A 22,951-nucleotide genomic window follows, 5' to 3' on the forward strand; every position below is an offset into this window, starting at 1 on the left:
CGTTGAAAAAGAATGTACTCCTCCATCCAAACTCAAAGGTTTGTGCGTATATGGCCCATAACATTAAATTGTAACAGGCTTAACTAAATTTATTTAATGGAGCAATTTAATCCAATAGCAAAAACTTTCTTTGAAATAGCTTGAAATAAATGATGACATTTGAAAATTGTGAATTTTTGAAAGAAAGTTTTTGTCCTCTTGGATTAATATCGCCTCCATAATTCCTTTCAAAAGGAATTGATTAATTTATGAAAATTATAATGATGAAAGAGTGCTCTTTTTTCATCCAAAAATATACGTTCAATGCTCAGAGTAATATAAAAGTATTTTTTGGCAATTATTAATATATGATTCTGCACTATAGGGCCTTTGCAAGTGCAATCCATACCGTTCGAAGCGTCCCTTCTGAGATCAATTTCAAGATTTCGCAAACTTTCCAATACCGCGCTTAAATCGGTGGCGAAAGGCGAACGAAAATGGAGCGAGCAAACGCGCCTCTCGACACTTTTGCACAGAAGAGAAGGTTCAGCGTGCTTAATGAAATCACCAGCGAAATAGCAGTCGAGACGCTTTCGCATTATGCGGCGCGACAGAAGGGAAACCGCATTTCGGAGGAATGGGTCCTTCCTTGGCACCTTTGACGTGGCTTCGGCCAAAAATGGATCGCTCCACCGCAGACCTGCCCCTATCGGCTGGGCTGTGCCAAATGGCCGCCCCATCCAATTAAATTTCATGGCGGAATCTTGCAAAGAAAACCTGATTTTGATCTAAGAAAGAGAAAGAGCGTGACAAAGAGAGGTTATACTTCAAACGAGTATGAATATTTTAAAAGTAAACGATACTTTCCGGAGGTCGCAAAAGAAAAAAACACAGCCTTATTTGTTCAATTGAAATTTTACAATATTTACTGTTGAGAGAGCGCACATATGATGTAAAGCGAGTTTTGATTTTCCTGTCCCTTGCCTGAAGGGGACTCAAGCAAATTGTTCTGTCGTTCTTTGTTGTTAAATGGAATGCCTAAAGCCACTCCAAAAGAAGAAATCACATCAACTGTGGTCCCAGTGTAGCAAAACTCAAATTTGTTCCTACGATTTGAACTCTTTCATGAAAATAATTTCCTTAGTAAACTGGCTGAAGGTAGCTTAATTTAATATTGTTGAGAATTTCCCTCAAGTTGTACAACAAAGACGACGTTCAATTGATGACGGTACGGATTGTCAGATAAACTCGGAGGATCGTCACTGATTAAACGATTCCGTCGTGTCTCTTGATGCCGAGCAATGGGCAAAAAGAATACAAACTATAAATAGAAAAAGTCAGAGAGTGTGTTATTGTACTCGTGCTCAAGCTGGTTAACTCGATTTACAGAGTCTCGCCTTATTGCTCGGTTGAGCGAATTTCGCATGACTGCTGAATAAAAGTTGGAGTGCTGGACGTCAAGAAACACATTTTCCAGAAGTGCTGTCAGATTGGCAAGGTGTTAGTTTCCGTTTTCCTGCTCGCAATGGAAGTCGTTTCGTTTTCACATGCAAATGCCCTTTTTCTGCCGCTATATATAGTGTAAGCCATGCAAGCGCAAGGTGGATTGGAAAGATAGAAACACGTACAGGATATGCGTGTTTTTACTCGAGCTGTTTGAGAAAAATGCTCTTTTTGCTGCTAAAAATGTTTAACTGTCTGTACTGCGATTGTGCGTGGTTTGCTATCAGTGAAAAGCATTTTGTTGAAGAGCTTTTAGGGAAAATTGTCAGAGTTTAAGCTTTGGTTGAATTGTTTCCTCGATTTTGGCAAAAGTTTAAGCTTTGCTGGCAACTCGAAGGTCAAAAACCTGCTGACGTAGATTGGCAGACATATTTTTTGAAAAGCAAAATTTTTAAATCTGAAAAAACAGCGTCGATCACTTGCGACCGATGAAAAAGCACAGTTTGGTTAGTTGAGGGCCAGTACCTTGATCGCCATGCGAATCAGCAACGGATGGAGGTGCAGGTCTGGGTTTGGGGGTCACCGCAGACACCTCTGACGAGGAGAAACTAGCCCCCCTCTTGGAGCCGGACGTCTGTTCGCCACCGAGAGGAGTGGTTTCTGAGGGCCGAGTCGAGTTTCTGGCGACCACACGCTCTGCAAGTATGGACAAAAAGCACCCCAGGGTCAGCGCACTGCTGATTGCGATTGTTGGCACAGAGAGAGCAAAGGCATAAAAAGCTGTACACACTTTCTCCCGATGGTCATCTCGATTTGAGCTCGAAGAAATATAATTATGGGATTTAGTCCAAATTTGTGCAAACTTTAAGTATATATTATGCATCATGCCAATCTGGTTTCGAGGTAACGCAGCTTCAGGATGGGTTTGTCCAATTTTATCGATGGTTTATTTTTAAAATTAGAGAGGAATTAAATTCCATGTTTAAGAGATGAGGTGCACATGCACTTTAAATAAAAAGAAATGTGCATTGAAAATAATTCAAACTTGGCGTTTGTGAAATTCAAGAGCGATTGCAGAGTCTAATCCACTTCCATGCGAAATTTTTCTTTCGTGATTTACAAATGAAGTGGTTCAGCTCAGACTTGAACACTAGTGAATTGCACATGAAGTAATTCAGGACAGAGCAGGAGATGAAGGGAACACGAATTTGACGACACAGAAATAAGCCTGTACGTTGGTTGCCCTATTCGGAATTACGAAATGTTTTTCATTTCGCGAAAGAAAGCAGACTTGGAGGCCGTCGTTGCGCGGCAATCGCTTTATGCAGTTCTCCAAGCGTGAATAACGCAAATAAGATAATTTTTCTCTGCGCGCACACTTTTAAATTATATGCTCAGCGACAGACGGATGAGTCGTCGTCGTCGGCGGAGCGCAAGCAGCCTCGCAAAACAGAGCCTCTTGCGAGAAAAGCTCGAGTGATTCATTGCAAACACCTGGCAAAAGAGCCGGGGCCGCGCAAGATTTACAGGAAATAAGCAGGAGCGAGGTGTATAAATTTTTTTGGAACAAAGGCACAGAAGGAAGAGGAGAAAATAATGCGAGAAACACAGCAGGCAGCTGCAAACAATTAAAAAGCGGCCCATGCAACAACAAGAAAGCGGTGCGGTGCAATTTTTCGTCACGTGGAATTATGCTCTACGGATCCAGTGTCCACGAGAAAGTGGAGTTGCCCTTTGAGTTGTCAGGAGAATGTACAACATGTATTGTAGAGAAGGAGTTGTTGTATATACAGAGAAGAAAGACAGAGGGAAGTTTGGAAAATGCACGAGAGACTCACCATCTTTGCTTGCTCCACTGCGAATCTCTGTCGCTTTCGGTGGAACCGATGGCATTGGAATTTCTGAAATTAAAATTCACCCTTTCAGCAGTAATCGGGGAAGGGCAGTGAGTGTTTCCTTGGAATATGTTACATGTCAGAATAATACTTTTAAAGTGTATACACCACACTCGAACGATTGTGTCAGAAATGCGTATAGAGTGCATGTTTAAAACGTGAGAAAAATTGAGCATCGAGTTAAAATTTAGTATAAAACCTGTCGAATTCAAGAAACGAGTTAGTGGCCTTTTAACGTTTAGAGCTGTAATAATTTGAGAAATGGTAATTCTTGATTTCAAGAACTTTGTGGTTTATTTTCAATAAAAGGAAACCGATACTAAGATAATTTTTTTCCGCACTGGTTTAAAACGACGATAACACACCAAAAGAAAAATATTGACGTAATTTTGAGAAGCTTACAATTTAATTTAAGTTTATATATTGCTGAAGATGTATGATCATGCGCATGATCAAGGTAGATTATCCCTATAGTTTAGTGCGCATCATAATTCAATAACATTGCAACAATGAAGACTAAAATGTACTGCTTCCGCTAACTGCACGGAGCGGCTATTTCGCCTCTCCATTTGGCTAAATCCCCTGAAATCAGCACCAAATCACGTTTCATTGTCTCTATGCTAATGTCGTCCGCTAATGAACCGTCCGATTCGCCGGCCATTTTTCGGTTGTCGACACGCTTGCTTGCGCATAAGTGGCATTGATTGCAGCTATACCGATCCGCGTTTTATATCACCAAGTGGATTATGATATTAAATAATTTTAATAGCAAAGTGAGCGGCATCATCATTCACAAATATTGATAAATACGTAAATACACCGGCAAGGCAACGTTGTTAGTCATTTGAAGCATGCATGTTTTATGGCCGGACCCGTCCCCCTCGTCCGAGCACATTTCCATCCAAATTTATGCCCTCGTATATGCATGTACAGGCGGTACATAGGATAGGTGGTGCTTCACGAGTAATAAACAGGCCGATGTGATCGACCGAGCAAATAACTCTTTTGCTCTCCGCTCGCGAATAATATGCGGTGTGCATATTTTTGCACGGTCATGTTTATGCGGGCGTGTTGACACACAAATAGGGATTAATCGTTCGTTACTTTCCCCGCGCTCGTCTCCGCCGCACGCATGATTTATTAGTGATTTATTTGCTCATCAAATATTCGCCACCGCGAATTTTCAATATCGGAAAAAAAATCGTTGAAAATTCCAAATGAAAATTGATAATGCCCAACTGACGTTTCAAATGAATTACGGCCCGAGTTTTTTTCATATATCGAATCGGCGCTCGTGAGTCAAAAGCTGTGCATTTGCCTTTCAAGAAACAAGAAAAGCACGAAATTATAGAGTGTGTATACAAAAAACAAGACAGTGACAATCATAAAGAGAGGTGCGGTGAAGAACATTCAAGGAACACGCAATTTCGTATACCGTATAGTCTGATGGAGCCTTCCGTCTCTCCCAGCGAGTTTTTCGCGATGCACTTGTAATTGCCAAAGTCCTTTTCTCTGAGATTCCGGATGGTCAGCTTCATGTGTGTGCGGTAGCTGTTTTCCGTGAACGACGTGATGTACTTTTTGGTCGAGAGCAGCATCGCCGTGTCATACACCCAGTAGCTGATGGCCCGCGGAAACGCTTCTGTGTGGCATTCGATGGTCACGTCCGTGCCTGCCGGCGCTCCAACCAATTGGTTCGGTACCCAGATCATCGGCAAAACTGTAACACAACCACCCAAATCGATTAGATTGGTTTCATTGAATTTTGATGAAGTTACAAAATGAATGCTGAATTCGAGGGATGGCATTTGGCGAAATAACTTCACGTACGCTTGTTTTGGGATTTCATTTCAACCTATTGCGTCGCATGCTCAATTTAGTTGTTTAATATATTACAATTTTTTGGTGGTACAGTGATCTGAAAATGCCATCTTCTTTGGGGTGTATGAAAAAATATTTCAGCCAGTTTGAAAAGGGAAATTTTCGTCCTACACAAAAATACCTTTCATTTTATAGTTGGTTTTGTTACAACAAAGTATATTTTTGTTATTTTGGGATGTATTAATTTTTGTACATGTGAAATAGGGCGGAATTCGTACGCCGAAACTTCTCCAAGGCCAATGAGGGTGAAAACTGATTTAATCAATTTTCTGTGACGACTACAACGAACTACGAATGAAACTTTATATCCATGAAGATAACATATAACGTATGTCCTACCATCTTCATAAATTTTCGATATTGAACTGCTAGTAAAATTATAGATATTGGTTGACGTAAAGGAATGATAGTTTCCCGCTTTAAAAACAATAGCTGAAAAAACTAGTGGTTTCTAATTAATTTCAATAAGTATTTAATTTACATTTCCATAATTTGTCACTCAGTCAAAACCATTCATTTAGATCTTAATGCTTTTAAAATTTATAGCTGTGTGAATCTGACGAATTATTCATATTGATTAACGCAAAAATGTCCTTCATATTGCTCGTTATATGCACAGGCATGTATTTATATTCAATCCATTTGCCTGATGCAATTGGTTACGTTGATGGTTGATGCACTCTTCCATTTTCCCCATTGTATTTTTGATTGTAAGTGCAGCTCTTAAGCTGCAGATGATCGATAATTCTTCTGCACTTCACTGGCCATTTGTAAGATTCAATATCCAAGTTGTTTTTTTCCACTAAAAATTGTCAGATCTAAACAGACTGGCTTGATTTGTCTCACAATAAAAATAACAAAAGAAATTCGTTGGTTTTCTCCGCATCTTTAAAATAGTACTAATTTCTCTATAATTGATATGAGAAAAATTGATATTAGAATAATTAAGTATCAAGTTGCCGTGATTTGTCCCCAGAGCTTTTAAAAAATAGTCGATTCTGCTGATTAAATCCTTTCTTTTGTCGTTAAATAATAGTTCCAACGTGTTTTTTATCTCATAATGCGTCAAAAAATTCAATAACTGGGTCACTTTGTCTTCTCGATTCGCAATATTTTCCATTTCCAACAGAGCCCGATTTTAGAGGCGTTTTGCAGCTCGTCGGCATTATATATCCATATTGTCTGAAGCTGGTGTGGAAACATTAATAAAGGAGGCGGTGCCGCAGAGTAGCCGCAAAGACACAGGGGAAAAAGAACCAACTTTTTATTCCGCGACGCACTCGCACATTTTCCAAGCGGCCTCTCACACTCACACAATCGACATTAGGGAAAGTTGGTTTCTTTTCGACTGCTCGACGCCAGCCGTGTAACAGATGCAACTAATGCGAGTGTCCTTGTCCCATCTCGGCGCCACTTTTTACATTTTTTACCGCGCGCACGTATTGTGGTCTCTCGCTCACATGTGAGCTGCTTTTTCGGAATGGAACATTCATGAGAGAACGAGCACCCTTCTTCGTCCGCCGCCGCCACTGCCGCCGCCACCGCCGCGAATGTAGATATTTGATATTTGGCACGGCGCTCCACGCTGCCGAGAGCACCGCAAGAAATATTTCCCCCGCGAGCAGATGAGTGCTTCGCAGATATCAAGGCCGCCGCCTGTTATGGGTTATGGCCCTCGCGCTCTCTCTCTCTCTCTCTCTCGCTATACTAGACTGCAATAGTAATGCACGTGTGTGGGTAACAACACAAGCAGGCATTTCAGTCAAAATTGGGCTTCAAATTAAATTACATGTATGGAATATGACAATGTCGAAACGATTTTTTTCTTTGTCCATGTGATTTTCATTGATAATAGTTAACTGTAAAATTATGTTTTAAATCATGTTAAAATAAACATTTAAAATATTACAGGTATCAGCAGCGCAATTTTGAGCGAATTCGGACTCGGCGGTGGCCGAGCAATTTTATCGACGGCTGGCGTAACTGACAAATTTTTAAAATTGAAATTGGATAGTGCTCATAGATAAGATGCCATTATTTTAACAGCACTTATCAACTTTTTGACGACGGCTGGCACAGTTTAGCCAAAATAAACATTGGCTTGCGGCTGACCACGAGGCTGCTTTTAATTTCTAGTAAATAAAAAAGATAAAAATGCACCAATTTTTTGTGATGGAAATTAGTTATTTCTCCAAAAAGTTATAAAAATGCACAAGAAATTACATTTTGTGGTAAAAAAGGCTTATAGCTCTAGCAAACTAGTCGCTGAAACTTGTGACCCATATAATAATTGATAATAATCACTGTCATCCAGACCACTCGTCTAACTACAGCCTTATAATAATCATTGGTTGTTATCACTTATTAGATATCACATAAAATTTAAATTTTTTAGGGAAACTGGGTAAACGGACAAAATTTCAATTCTGACGAGCGAGCATTCCACTGCATTTTGCCACTCGAAAGGTAAACAAGAAGTGCAGGCTGAGGTCAGTGCGTGCGCGAGGAATCAGTCCGTGCCCACTATTCACTTTTCTCATGATCATTATTATTTTAAATGCGCCCATTTTTGCTTTTCCGTTAAGCTTGTTTTAAAACAAATTAGCAAAAATAAAAATAGTAATTATATTTTAAATCTTGATATTAATAATTATTACACTGTTTAAAATATTTTATAATATTTATATTATTTTTTAAAAATTTAAACATTTTTGTAATTTACATATGGATTGAATAAATATGTATAAGATTATTTTAATGAGTTCCAATGTGTCTGTTATAATTGAAAATTTTAAATATATATCCATGTGTATAATTTGAAAGATAGGTTATATTAATTTTTTACCTCATTAACTGAAAATGCTGAACCTCTACGTAATAGAAACATTAATCAATCTACTTCCGCTTTTTAATTTTGAACGACCTAAGTTGTATGTTTGAAACAAAGGTCACCGTTCGATGTAATTTAAAAGGTGTGCCAATCTCATTAATGCGACCAAATTTTTAATATGCTACTTTCTGTTACAAGAAACTCATATATTTAAGGCCACGCGTAAGTCAGAAGAAAGAAATTTGAAATTCATTTCGGCAGCAAGAATAAGCAAACAGAGAACTCGGCTGTCGTGATTTTGGGTGGCCAACGCTGTTGTCTGCACAAAAAGGTCACTTCTTCATACGGCTCACTTTTTACCTTTGCCGACAAATTACATATTCGATTTTTTTATGAACGTAAGGGTGCTTGGAGTTAGCGGGTTGCAGGGATGTCAGGCGGGTGCATGCTGTTGAGCAGCACAAAACATACTCGCACACAACTCGCACGTATATAGAGCATAATAATAGTAAGCTCCAAGCCTCGGGGCTTGCACTTATTCACGCTGTTGTGCAAATGTCAAGATAATGTAGGATGGCACTTTGTGTGTTGCGGCCTCTATTATTATAATTATTATCCTTTTTGCCTTTCGTCGTCGTTGTCGTCGTCGCCGCCGTCGTCGTCGTCGTCGTCGTCGGTGGAGGATACATTGTTCTGTTGGAGCTCGTGTATTTACATGAATGTAAGTGAATGTAAGAGCAGCATTGTTTGCGGTTCAGACCGACGGGGCTGCTCCTTTTGTTTTAATTTTCTACATGGCAAAAAATTCCGCAGGATATTAGCATTAGCCTCTGGAGGTTCACCATTTTTCGCGCGCATGTACCATTATACCCGAATGAGTTATATATATTATGTTTTCACTTTCCACCGAAACATTATAATACACACTGGGTTTTCCTGCCTTTGCGGTGCTGTTAATAACAAAATGAAAATGAGGAGGGATTGCAAATTAAATAATTATATTCCTTCCCCTTCCTGCCTAGTGACAAAAATTAGTCTGATTTACGTTGAAGCTAAAAATGTTCATTAATTTTCACGCACTTCTGACACTGATGCTAGAAAACACCTAATAAGTCCAACTAACAGTAGAGACGGAAACTTGATAACTTGAATCATTTTCCAAGAGTTTAGGATAGTACACGTTTGCTCCAGGAAACAGTCGATTATTTAACCCAAAAAACCGTTTAAAATTAAAAGCATTAATTTGCCACTTGCTTTTGATGGCACATAATTACCATCAATTGAGACAAAACTTTGTAACTCTCATCATGCGTGATCTCCCTTTCATGTGTCAACTATTATGCACGCATAAAAACTTTTTTGATAGTTCATCGCTGCGGTATCTGTATAATTTTTTTATTCCCGTACTTAAATGGAAGCGCAATCCAGTTTCCCCAACTGAATTTGCAAACAGCCAACTAGCGACAAGTTGAAATTCATAATCTGCATAATTCCCAACGCACGCTTTCACTTTTCACGGCGGGCGCAAGATTAGACGCACTGGACGGAAATCCGCCGCACTAATTGCAGTGCCGAGCCTGGATATTATGTATTTATGCAAGACCATTGCTAATAAGTTCCGGCGGCGTAGCGCGGCGGCGTCGGCCTAAGTATTTAAGACAACTTCACATATAGACACGGCTCCAATTAGAAAAGCACTGGACGAAAACTAGACGCGTGCATGCATGCGGCACGTTTTGCTAATGGCAGCCATCTAGCGCCTCACTCTGTTCTGGCTGCTGGCCCCGTCCCTCAGGATGCCTTTGCATTTGTCCGTCGGTATATCTGCGTGTGCACATTTTCAGCCGGGCTACATGTGTAGCAAACGCGGCGGAGGGCGGACGGGGGCGGACGGGAGTCGGCGGTGCGGCGGCCTGTTTATTGTTATGACGTGCCACACGCGCCTTCCTCATGGGTAATCTATATTCCCTGCTAATTAATTGATTTTGACACCGGCACCTGAATTATTCATGGCAGCGCCGCTGCAAGCGCCAAAAATTGGCGCAGTCTCTGAATAAATTAATTAGTTAATTAATTAACGCGTCAGTGCCAATTAAGCGCCGGGCTGCTTTCTTGCCGAATTAAGCCGGCTGCTAGATTGATTCCGCTTCTCCTCGCCCTCGCGCATATAATCAAGGGCGCCGGAGATGCTCGAGATTATCTGTCAGTCTCGCAGCGTTGCGAAAAATCGCCGCTGTTCAAGCCAGGATCGTTAACAAACAAAGGATGTGTTGATGGGATGGAAGTACCTTTTTGGCCAAAACTCGAACAGGTTGCTCAATGGAGAATGGATACATAGCACATTTTGATACGGAACTTAGCAATTGTTTTGTTGGGAGGCTGTTGTTTTTTTGTGTCTGATTTCCATTTTAATTGCATTCTTCTGGCTCGTGAACCTTTTATACGGAACAAACACTTAAATCTATGAGCATTATTTATTAATTTACTTCACCGATCACCAATAATTGTAAAAAACAATTAATAAAAAATAAAAAAAGCACAATTGTACAAAGCGAACAGGTCGCTCAAACGTCGGAAAATCAAAATATAGTCGAACTAACAATGCAAAGATCTATATATTAAGCAGCAGAGAAAATAATGAAATGCTAGGATAAGATTAATTTTAATTCCATCAATTCATCATATCATAAATTTTTTAATTTGTCTTAAGTACAATTTTTACAGACAATTTTTAGTCCAGAAGGAGATTTAAACAACTTAATTGTAAAAGATTTCTTCATTCTTTGTACTTCCCTATGATAAGTGCCAAAAATCATTTAGAAATCGTGGAATAGCAATTTACTGTTGCAAACCAATTTTTATGATTCATTCAGGAAACGTTTACATTTTCAAATCTAAAAATCAGTTCAAGTGATATTAGTATGTTTTTGGAAGGAACCGAGAAAGCCATCGCGTTGTTTTTATTCGCCCTCAGATTATTCGAATTCGCTGTGCTCGAATCAGGTTTGGTTATTTATCATTTTTAATTTAAAACAGAGCTCATCCTTCCGCGCTGAATCACGTGCCGTTTCCCTGACGACCACCCATTCGGGGAATGACCGTTCTCCAACGGCCAGTTTCCACTCACTCATCGCGCCGTTGGAGCAAACAAAAAATGCATTATTCAACGCGTAATTGAGCAGAAAACGCAGAGATAAATAAAAATTTAGTGCGAACTGGGTTATGAGAGCGATGGGCTCGCAGATTCACATTTGCAAAACGAAGGAAAGTACGGAGGAGCAAAACTGCCGCTGCATTTTCTCTGTCGCGCACACGAGAGCCCCTGCTGCGGCTGTGATGTCGCTTTCGTATCGTGCGCTAGCTCTTTTCAATACCATTAAGTCGTGATATTATTGCAGAGGGTGCAAAAAAATGGATGGGTCGCTGAGACTGTGGAACCGAGGGGCGGAAGCGGGCGGCTCTGCTGCACAATCACATCTCTCGCCCGTACATCTGTGCATGTAAAAGCCTCTCGAAATGAAAGACTTTATCCGCCACGTATGTCGTTCCGCATAAAGAAAAAAAGGCGGAAATGGAAGCTCAAATGCCCTTGTTGAAAAAACTTGCTTTCACAGAGGGTTTGCAAAATGAGAAGAGAAACACATTATGTGTGAACTGACTGAAGATGCTTTTTGATAGCACCAGAGTTTCAAATAAGATTTTTGGAACGTGATATTGCGGATAGAAATGTCCCTTTTTTATAAACGAATTATCAATTGCAAAAAATATTAGATTATGAAAGTTAAAATAAAGGCTTTTGCACTCAAGGAGATAAATGGGTTAAAGTTGATAACTTTAGATAGGGTTTCAAAGAAAAATATGCCCATTTTAAACTTATTTGTTCGCAATTAAAATTTTTAACTGGTTTATATACTCCAAATTTAACCGAGTTCCCTTTTTGAAGAGTTATCAAGTTGTTTAAATTGCACGAAAACCCCAGGAAAAAGCCGGAATTTACGTAGAAAAAATAATAATAGCACCAAAATTTTGTTAGTTGGTGTTTAGGTTGGCTCAAAGGCAATTTAGATGGATTCAGGCTCCACAGACGAATTTAAATGTGACACAAATGATATAAAATTGCGTGATTTGAGCTCATTCAACGTCAGAATGTAAAATAAAGGTGCAAAAAAGCCGATAAATTTGAATAGCCAACTTAAGTCATGAGGTTTTTGCATGAATTAAACGCAGCTAAGCTCGGTATAACTTTCACATTTTGCATAGTGGTGCATGATTACCATACTAATATTTGTATGAAGGTTTCACTGTTTTTGCTTTCCTTGAAAAGTATCAACAAAACGAATACACCCTATTCAATAGATAAACAAACTGTAATCCGGTAAATCTTTTAATCTCGCCAGCACTGCACATTTATTCATTTGCACAATAGCAGAAACTGGAGGGTGGCCGGGAAAAATCATAGTCACGACAGCCCCCGCTGGCCGGTGCTATAATAGCTTTCTCATGTTGCGCAGGGAAAAAATGCATTCATCCTCATGTTTGTGCCCCGTGTTCACAATGTACGATGATTTATTTTCATTTCGCTTACTTGGCCATAAATTTAAATTAGCCCAAACAGTCGGAATTTAAATTAGACCGAAAATTCACGAGCTTTGCGTGCCTCACGACAGCGATAACGAGCATTAGAAAAATCCATAAAACAAGCCGAGAGGGACAAAGGACGAGGCGGAAGCTTTTGCATTATCTACTCCGCCTTTCTCTTCCCTCTGTTCCTCCGTTCGTGTTTTTTTGAAATCGGATAGTTGCTTCACTTGACACCAAAAAGGACCAATTCAGAAAACTGCGAATGGCTGGTTTGGTTGCGACAGTAATTGGAATCCGAGCGCTCGACAAAAAAGAGAGGACCCTCACATAACGAAACGAGTACGGAATGATAGGTGGCAGTGTGCTTGTAATGCGAATTTTTTCCTATCAATGTATTTTGAAACCTTGTTCTATTCAGGGAATGTTAATAGTAGAAAAAGCAGATTCCTCATTAAATGGCCAACGATTGCTTGTTAGAAGAGAATTATCATTGGCACACAAGGATTTGAAATAGAATTTCAGGATAAATGCCTTTTTTAAGATGTTAAATAGGAAAATAAATTTCTAGATGGAATCATTATTTTTCCCCATTATTGTACGGTCAGTTTTGCACTCGTTTAAAAAATCATGCAAGTGCTCAATCAGTTTGGTTATTTTTTTTTTTTAATTATTTCCATGCTGCCCGTACAATCATCGTAACATTTCTGATTAACCTGAAGAGATTTATTTTCCTATTAAATATTGCCATTTAAAATTTCAACACTGGTCAGGTCTGTTTGCGAGAAAATTAGGAATTTTCATTTTAGTATCCCTTAATTGCTAGTGAAAGTTAACTGACCTTATGGTATTAAAACTGACTCATCAGATCTGAGATCAAGACAAACGCCTACAATATTAGCCTGCCTCCAGCAGCACACGTCAGAGAGTACACGGTTTCAAAATTCGCTGCCCGTCCGCCGCTAGCGAGCGCGTCAAAGAGTGACAGCCTAATATTATCTCTCTCTCTCTTTCGTCCTCATCACCGGGGATGCTGGCGTCATCGTTGCTGGGAGCCAAAGGCCCTTTCTTCACGCTACTTGCCACCCAAAGACAACAACAACCGAACGAACACTCCCTCCTTCATCGTTAATAAAAGGAGGCATCCATCATCCTAAAATTCGTCGCTTAATTCGCTACACACGGCAGATCGCGATGGCTCCACGCAATTTCGCCTTAACCGGATAACCCGGCGCTGCTTCCAGCTTCCTCGCCACGCTTTCATCACGTACGACGGAAGATTTGTGCTTATTCTCTTTCACCATTTGGTCACGGTGCCCGTCAAACAGATCGATCGCGATTTGACGGAGCAGGGTGTGCTGAGGTGCAAGTTGGGGAAATTCAGATAAAGCGAGCATTAATCTTTAATGAGAAAAAACTGAAATTTGGCAATTTGATCCGCAAGTAAAATATACCAAAGAGTAAGACTCTCAGGTCTCAGAATATGTCTATTACTTTACTTACTGTAATGAAGGAATAAATAAATCTGCTAGCTGGACTAAGTCTTTTTCATTCTAATAGAACTAATCTTTCAGGCTAAACGTTCTTCTTTAGGTGGCTAAGTAATTGGAAACATCCCATTCTCATTAGCCAGCAGAGGTGGTCGATAACAAAGCTCTTTGCAAAGTGTCAGACGCTGTGTGCGAATATCCTTATCGCGAATTGAGTATTTTCCAATATGCTGGCTGCGCAAACTTGTCGGCGTGCCTCTTTCCGCGCCTCTTTTTATCAGAGAATTGAATATCCGTTGGAACATGAATGAAGTGCTAACGAAAGTTATTTGCCAATGTACTGCCGGCGGGCTTCAATTGTGGTGCAAAACGGTGGCAAGCGAATCGCTCCCACGCTGCCGTCTAAGCAAGTTGAACCCAACGCAAATTGACTCCCGTCCCATTTCGCTGCCGGCTAATCTCAATCTTGCCGCCAAAATAACTCACTCATCTGCAACACAGTTCGATACAGATTCACACGTTCGCAGCAAGATTCTTCTTGCTCACTAAACTGTTTTCTCTCGCATTCCAACTTGCTAAAGAGCCAGAGGGAAATAATGGCTCTTAATTGCTTTGTTTCTCGCAAGTTGCTTTTGGAGCAATATTTTTAAAATTTAGACATACAATACTTTTTTTAACCTCTGCTCAGAACATCCCGTGGGCTATGAGCTTACCGGGTCCCAATAACACCATCGAGCGGATAACATGGATTCAATTAACTGAATAATTGATAGCGTGCTTTTGGATCTCAAATCTGTCAAAAAAAAAACAAATTTTTGGTCGAAACAATTATTTACGACCGAATCACCAACGTGCAGAAAAATTAATCGAAAGCCGGAAAACTTTATTTCTACAATTGCTATGGAACTTTTTGTAAGGACAATAGTTTTAGCTCCAATTCTAAATGTCCTAAGACCTTGATTAAGCCTCCATAGTTGCCCTTTTATCTAAAGCGCTTTTCCAAACAGAGTTTTCAAACCATGAAACGACCTGCCACCAACTCTGAGAGACCAGCTGCGATATATTAATTAATATTTCCCTATGCAAACTGTTCTTTTAGTGCAGATGAAATGAATTTGTTGAGATTCATTTTTTAATGTGAATTCTGCACATTGCAACGTTTTGGAAGCCTACCCAGTTTCTGCTGTCATTATTTATGTAATTTTCGTTTGATATTTTGATTGTAATAGTTTAAAAAAAGTATTACTAATTACCATCAATTATGGTTTTCTTTTTCTCTTCCAAACCACAGGGGAATCTCAGAGAAAAATTATTCGCATAAAAGGGCTTCTGCGTTGCCAGAAAGAGCACAGACTGACAGACTCATGTCTTGGTTTGATTCTTTCAACCAATAAACTTAGAGTAAGGAGACAAGGTAAACGCTGGAATAATTATAAAAATAAATGTTTAAACATATGCACTATTTCGGGATATACGAAAAATTACAAAACAAATTGTACAAAAATCCAATGAAACTGATTTCTCCGAAAAATGAAACGTTAAATATAACAAAATGATACAAACACTGACCGAAATTCCAAAATCTAATCATTGATAAATAAAGAAAATGCACTACTAGTAAATATTATTCATTGAAAGCAATTCAATCTTAATAAACAACCCTTCAACATATTTTTTGATGAAAAAATGGTGACTTGCAGGAAGTAAAAGCTATTTTTTTAAGTATTTTACTCATTTTGCGATGATAATCAACGTTGGAGGATAACATAACTGTACAAAGCACGAAACAATAGCATAAAAAGGCGTCAATTATGCGGATTAAAATAATTTTCGTCGCTGGATTGCAACCGACTAGAATTTTAAGTAAAAAAACACTGCATCCAGTTTTGCAGTTTAGAACATCAGCCAATTTCCAAAAGGTTCACACAGCATTTAGCAGTGTTCTCCTCTGCAATGCAAAGCGGGACGAAAGCTGCAAATCCCAACACGGCATTCGCAACTGCCTGGTTTATCTAGCAGCGGGTATTTCGCTTGTTCTGCGCTCGGCGTGCACAATGCCCCATTAATGCCGCGCGCACGCGAATTTAAATAAAATAATAAATAGCGCGCGCCAAACATTAACATTTCATGGCGTAATTCCTGGGCGGGCACAAGGGCCTCGAACGAGCGGATTTAATCACAGTCGCAGATTAATTCAGTTGTTCAGCATCCCGGGCCATTCTCGCTCTTTGTTCATTTTCATGCAAATAAGTGAGCGAGTGGCGCGCGCGTACTTGCAGCGCGCTTCAACGTGCTCGACTAATCTGTTGCACCCCCGAATTTTAAACCCTTTGAGGAACACAAAGAAAATGAAAATTTTATTGCATTGTGCGTATGAAAAATCGTATTTTCTTAGAAAATAAATGTGCATTCGCCATCATTACCACCTTCCGACACCACGCAGGACAAAAAGTGGGCCAAAATTTTGGTGGTAATTATATTCTCGTAATGTGCACGGTAATGTGTACAAACAGGAAGATGGTTTTGCATTTATTTTATTTATATATCTCAGATTGGAGAAAATTTGCCGGTAGTAAAGAATATTATGATGTGAGTTTACTGGACAGCAACGAAAAACTATTGCACTGTTGGCTCTAGCAAGTAGTCCATTGAATCATCTGATACGATGTGTACCAATGAAATCAGGACTGAGCAAATTAATTTTCAGAATTCGCTCCAAAGCTCAAGAGTACAGAACTGCCGTAAAGAGAACAGTATAAAAAAATATGAAAATATTTAAGCAGATTCGATTTTATACTTTTAAAAATTTTCGAAGGAAGTTTCCCAGAATATCGTTTACAATTTTTTTTTTTATTATTATTTTATGTGCTTTTAAGGGTGTGCGACGCTGTAAAAATGCACGGGGATTTCGACTTTTCTCTCGGCTTCTTGTTCTCCTTTCCAGATCGTATTTTAAACTCACGCAGGGCGCGCTGGTGCAAAGACGGAAATCCCCCTCAAGTCTTCGTTTCGGCATTGATCAGCCAGTTCAAGTGCACGCGGGCAAATTGCGCCGGCCCTTATTCACCTTTCCCCATTTTAGCGCGCTGTTTTTCGCCCTTTAGACGCGCTGGCTGATGGTAGTGGCTGTAAGCACTTTATTTCCCAGTGCCCCTTCAATTTCAATCATCCAGAATAAATTTCCCGAAAGAGTAAATTGCATGTATAAAATATTCCAGCACCCCGGGATGCCGAGCTTCTCGCCCACCTTTCTTTCTCTCTCTCTTTCGCCTCTGCAGATAGATATCGAGGAATGTTAAGAAGGGGCCAATATACATCCATCTGTATGTACCTACACGTGCACACCGTTGGAAGCGGCGGAAGAGTCGAGCAACTGGGGCCTGACGAGAGAGCGCAGCAAGCGCACCTTTTTTGGAAATCAAGTACCGTGAACTTTTGATGCCTCTCAAGTCTAGAGAAATAAAATATTGCACTTGCTCTTCCTCTTCTTTGCCGCTCTCGGTCTCTCTCACCGGTCTCGTTATACATATATACACGCGCACACAAAAGAATATGGCCGGTTGCTCATTTACGGCCAGTGAAGGGCTGAACCCGCCGTTTCTTTTCAAAAGAAACCCTCTTCGCGCCTTTCTAAGTGTCTTAACATTTGCAGGCGGAAAATGTCGAGAGGGAAGAAACAGGTCATTAAAATTAATCTTAACAAGAAATTGAGGTGGGAGCAAAAATAATTAAAATGTACTCACATTCGACGTCGACGATGATTCTCTTGCTGACCGACGGTGGCACGCCGTTGGTGGCTATGCACAGGTAGGCGCCCATTTCAGTCCGGCTGATGCGCGTCAGGTTCAGCTGCTCGCCATCGTACACGTTTACTGAAACAGCTGACGCTATAATCGGTTTATTAGACAATTTTCAAATTTGATTTTGGAGTGCACGTTTCTTAAAAGAAGCGAATCATTCAACACTCAAAAACCAAATTCAAAAAACATAATGGCATTATAAGCTCAAGTCATGCAAGGGAGGATATTTTGTACGTGTTCTAGTACCATTTGTGAAATTGTAATATTTTTGTATTGAAATTATTGATTGCAATTAAGGTTTTTGCAATGCTTCGTCAGTCATGCCTGCCGCCAATCATAAAGTAAAAAATTGTTGGAGAAAATGGGTCGTTGGTCCCTAGGGCCGTCAAGCACTATCGAATTTCACTGTCCAACTGAGCCAGCTGCAAGTAAAAATGCCCAGCCATCACAAGGGCAAATTTTTGCTACCAAAATCTCACTGCCGATTCCTATAATCGTTTAAATTTAAATGTGGGAATCACAGTCTTCGGAAATAAATTTATTTATTTATTATTAGACTTACGAAAGGTGCAACTTTGCGAAAGCAAGAGGTGAAGGTTGCCGGAGCCCTAATTTAAGAAAAAAACTCACTCAAAATAAGTTAAAGTATGATCAACGTATAAAAACATCAAGATTGTTGATTTTGATCTAGTTGGCGTTATTTATCTGCCCAGAGATGAGCGTCACAAACTGACGCTGCTGCAAGCCAATTTGCATTAAAATTTCCCGCCATGTAAAATACCCATTGTTTCCCTCAAGTAGTGTTGAAAATAATCTCAGCATCAAACGAACCAGACAGTTACTCACTCACTCAGTCAGAAAAGAGCAAAGCGGTGGAAATCAGGGATATTTTATCTGACGTGGATAGCAGAATTCAATCACTCAGCATGATTTCTCATCAATCGGTTGACTTTTACAAGCGCACTCTGCAAACTCTGTCAGATGCTGCAAAACTCGCAGCTTTGTGTGTGCGCGCTGTTGAAAAACTTTTCATGTGTATGCAGTGCACCAATGAAATATTCAAAGGATCGCTCGCCGGCATGACCTTTGAACTTATTGTGCGGAAATTTTTCTTTGTCTTGCCGCCGACGAGCACGTAAACTTTTGCACTCCACAAAGGCACGTGGCTAATTCATCGTTCTGTGAAAATCAGGCTGACTGGTGCTCACGACACCGGTGCATCTCGCAAAATATTAGCAAACTTTTGCTGTGAGAGTTTCCTGCAAAAGAAAACTCGCCGAGCGGAAAACTTTTGTTACCTCTGTTGGTCTGGAAAGTGCTGCGTGATTCTGATAATTGCATTTTAAAATTTTTTCCCTTCAACGTGAGATAGGGCAAATTGTACCTCCAAGAAAAATGTGTATTGCGGACAAGGGCTTTACGGTTGTTGTAAAAAATGATCAGATAATATTCGGCTCAACCATATTTTGGCCAATTCTGCGAATTCTGCCATCCTGATCATGAGAGTTATTGATAATTTTTTTTCTAAAAATTAAATATAATCTGATGACAAAAATTACAAGGAAAGTAATTTATACGAGGTTTCTTTGGTCCATTTTTGTGGCTATTGGGACATCACTAAATTCACATTTATTGCACTGAAATTGGATGGATTGAATAGATACTGGGCAACAATATAAAACTATTTTTAATATTGGCTTTAGTGAGCTTTTAGCAAGCTTAATAAATACCACAAGTGCGAAATTTATAAGATGAAAATCTACAGCAAAAATTCAAAATTTCGTTGCGTTTTTGTGGCTGATTTCAATGCCCATACCGGTGTGTGCCTCAAGACAGGAAACTCCGAGTTATTAAAATTAGATATTTTAAGTTAGGAGAAATTTCCTACCATTTGAAAAGCACAAAAACTGTACAGCCGCACTGTAAAAATATATCTGGGTACATTTTTAATTTAACCCAATGCTTAAATGGTCCTGCATCATCTTCTGCTGCATGCTCGCCCCTTGCCCGCTCGCGTTCCCAACTAATTAAAAAAAACGATGAAAAATTTGTGATATTTTCTCATTTTACGTGTATGCCAATATTTAATATACCTTGCAATAAGTTTAAGCAATGACAGTAGGGATTTAGGGGACCACTCTGCTTGAAACGTTTTATTCCTATGTGACAAGTTGACACGTCAAAAGAATATTTTGTAAATTGAGACAGTATATTATATTATAATTAAGTGTGGAATGTTTGTAAAGCTTATTTGAATTCCTGCACTCTCAGAAGCAATTCAGCAAATCCAGACAATTTCCGGCTATGAAATTAGCACGAAAAAAGGTTGCTTTCACTTAGCACTTAGCGCACGACGTTCGTTTCATTATGGAGATGGGAGCTTATTCTCTCATCATCATCGTCATCGTCATCGTCGTCATCTTTCGCCCACTCTGCGTGCACATGTACATACGAACTTACTTACATAGCTGGAGAGCGAGCGGTGCCCAGAAGCAGCCGCCGCCGCACTCGCTCCTCTTGCGACGCAATAATGATGCAAATTTGAGCTCAGGGAAAGGGATATAAATCAGATTAGGCTCAACAGAAGTATGTTTGTTCATTAGCATGTCTGACTTGACTCCGGCGCGCAGCCCTTTTGCTCGACGAGATGCTTGCCATTCACCCTTGGCGCGCTTAATCGCGTTAGCCCCTTCGTGAGCGAGCGCCGCCGACCGCCCTTTGAGCCTCAGCCACAACAAAAAGCGCCACCAGCCAGCCACGCTTTTTATACGCCACTCCCCAATTCAATCCGGCCGCTCGTTCGCACGGTAACTTTTTAATTGTCGGCTGTTAAACGACGCGGCAGAAATTCTTCCTCAAACGACCGAAAATTCATTTGGGGTATTCCGGTGGCTTCCGGTGGCTAATTCGCAACCTCTCTGGATCTAAATGAGAGAAGGGTGGGCGGTGGCTTGGTTGGGCTTGCAGTGAAAATGGAGTGCGTGACTCTAGGCTAAAGAGCCTAGCTTTTTTGTTAAGTCGCCAAGCAGCACTACTGTCAAGCTCTTCAAGTTTACTCGCGTTAATTAGAGCCAAAGTAGGCTTACAAAGTCCGTGATTCTGCCCACTTGTGTTTTGTTCTCAGAACAAAAACATAACATCGTACATGAAACTACCTTGAATATTTTTAAATGTATTTAGGTATTCTCTTCTAGGAAAACAATGTTATTTAATTTTAAGAGTTAAGAGGAAAACAAGAGTCTCAAAAGAATTTCGCAACTAAAAATAACCTTGAACCTCTCTAGCTTTTAAAATGTAATATGTCTATTCCATATAACTTATTGTAAGTTGTCTGCTTTGAGTGCTTTGAGAATGTGACCTCGTCCGCTGTGATATCTTAAAAAATGCTATGACGTGGAAGGACATGATTATATAGAATATATAGCAAGATGCTCTGAGGAAAGGCTTTTCAGGTCAAGTCTTATTCATCCTTAGGATTAAAAGGTTATGCAACCTGCTTGGCACAAATGAAGTGCAAAATGCCTGATACAATAAACTAAATTCAATATTTATTAAAAAGGAAAGGTTGATACTTTTTACAGCATTTTAATGAAAGATGCAAATTTTTAGACGGTTTTGGACATTTGTTATTTGCAAATAAAATTCCTATGGTCTGAAGATGCAATACATTTATGCCGCTCTTTCTTTTAGAGTTTATAGATCGAATTCATATGGTTTTACCGGCATATTTCGATTATTTACGAATGAAAATAAACAAGACTTGGAATTCTTAGTTCGAAAGTATTTCTAATCTGTGCATTGCAGGAAGTAAAACGAAACTTACTACGTAGCTCGCTGGATAAACTTTTGATAAGAATAAAGTGAATATAAAGAATCCTCGTTATAAGCTTAATTTTCTGTTATACTTACATTTTACAAAAGCATCTTATATCTTACTAAAAAGGCAAGCAAAATTGAATTTTGTGAAGGATAATACAACACTCTTCGAATATATCATGCGTTTTTTTTTAAATTCAAGGAAGACTTAACAAACAATTTAGATATAATGTTTGGAAATTTTGGACTCTGCTTGTAACCTACCCACATTATCTATTTGTGTTGCAGATGTTCCACCTAAAAGCCTCCTCAGCTATACCAATTTCCTTGTTTATAAATTATTTATGAATTGTGCCGTTGATTGGAGCGTGAAAGCAATTAACTGGCTAGCAGAGAGGATAATATCTGCAGGAAGAGTGGATCTGTCCACACCCCAGGTGTCTCTGAATTGGTGCATTGACCATCGTTTCGTGGCCAAGGGGTTAGTTACTTTATTAAAAAGTTAGCGCACGACAGGGGGATCACACGCGGGCTGCAGTAAATTCAGCAACAAGCGATTGAGTCGCTGGTGCGCCGCGCCGGCCCTCGGCAACACACACACACAGCTCGGCGCGCACGGCACAACAAACGCCAGCGAGCAAGCGCCTTCAAGAATGTATGAGGCCAACCCTTTTAAATAAAAGAAGAGCGAGAGCCGGCGGAATAAAAATATATTGCAGCGCACGAGCAGCGAACTTTCTTGGTCCATTGTCCGATGAATAAAATAACATGAATAATGTCTGAGCTACGTGAAGGAAATATTTTATCTTGCAAGCCTTCTTTTCCACAGATATTGGCTAAATACATATTTTATACCATGCACCACGGCCACCCCGCCGCTCTTATAAAATCATCATGTTGCGGTTTGTTTTTACGGCTGCGTGTGTCTGGGCCTGTTATTGCCGCGCACACGTACACATCCGCCTCTGTCAGTCCGCACACCGACACACACAACACACCGGGCGTCTTGCCTTTTCTGCCGAGCAGACCTTTTAATGGTGTTTTTCGCCGCTCTGCATTTGCCTCTATTAAGCTGGCCGGGGTTGTAAGCTATTACAATAAAGTCAGGCATTACATTGCCCTCTTCTCTGGCTGCTGCCGGTACAGAGATGTGAAAATCTTGATAGTGCACGACGAAGTTAAAAAAACCAACAGACTCGTTTTGAATTCTTTTATCTGATGTTTGTGCTTATTGAATAA

At 39.9% G+C, this 22,951-nt stretch overlaps 1 protein-coding gene across 5 annotated transcripts in view; it reads right to left on the reverse strand.

Moving 5' to 3' along the window:
• Positions 1-22,951, reverse strand: part of LOC135936354 (lachesin-like) — a 137,381-nt gene that overhangs the window by 3,755 nt on the left and 110,675 nt on the right. Inside the window, exons 5-8 of one of the 5 annotated variants that reach the window (XM_065479133.1) lie at positions 17,840-17,968; positions 4,753-5,037; positions 3,261-3,323; positions 1,948-2,118 (exon numbers count right to left, since the gene is read on the reverse strand). In XM_065479133.1, coding sequence (XP_065335205.1) covers positions 1,948-2,118; positions 3,261-3,323; positions 4,753-5,037; positions 17,840-17,968 — 648 coding nt within the window. Of the gene's footprint in view, positions 1-1,947; positions 2,119-3,260; positions 3,324-4,752; positions 5,038-17,839; positions 17,984-22,951 lie in introns of all 5 variants that reach the window. The other 4 variants (XM_065479132.1, XM_065479131.1, XM_065479134.1 and 1 more) reach the window with 4 other exon arrangements.

The sequence above is a fragment of the Cloeon dipterum genome, chromosome 2 (assembly GCF_949628265.1).
Source record: "Cloeon dipterum chromosome 2, ieCloDipt1.1, whole genome shotgun sequence".
NCBI lineage: Eukaryota > Metazoa > Arthropoda > Insecta > Ephemeroptera > Baetidae > Cloeon > Cloeon dipterum.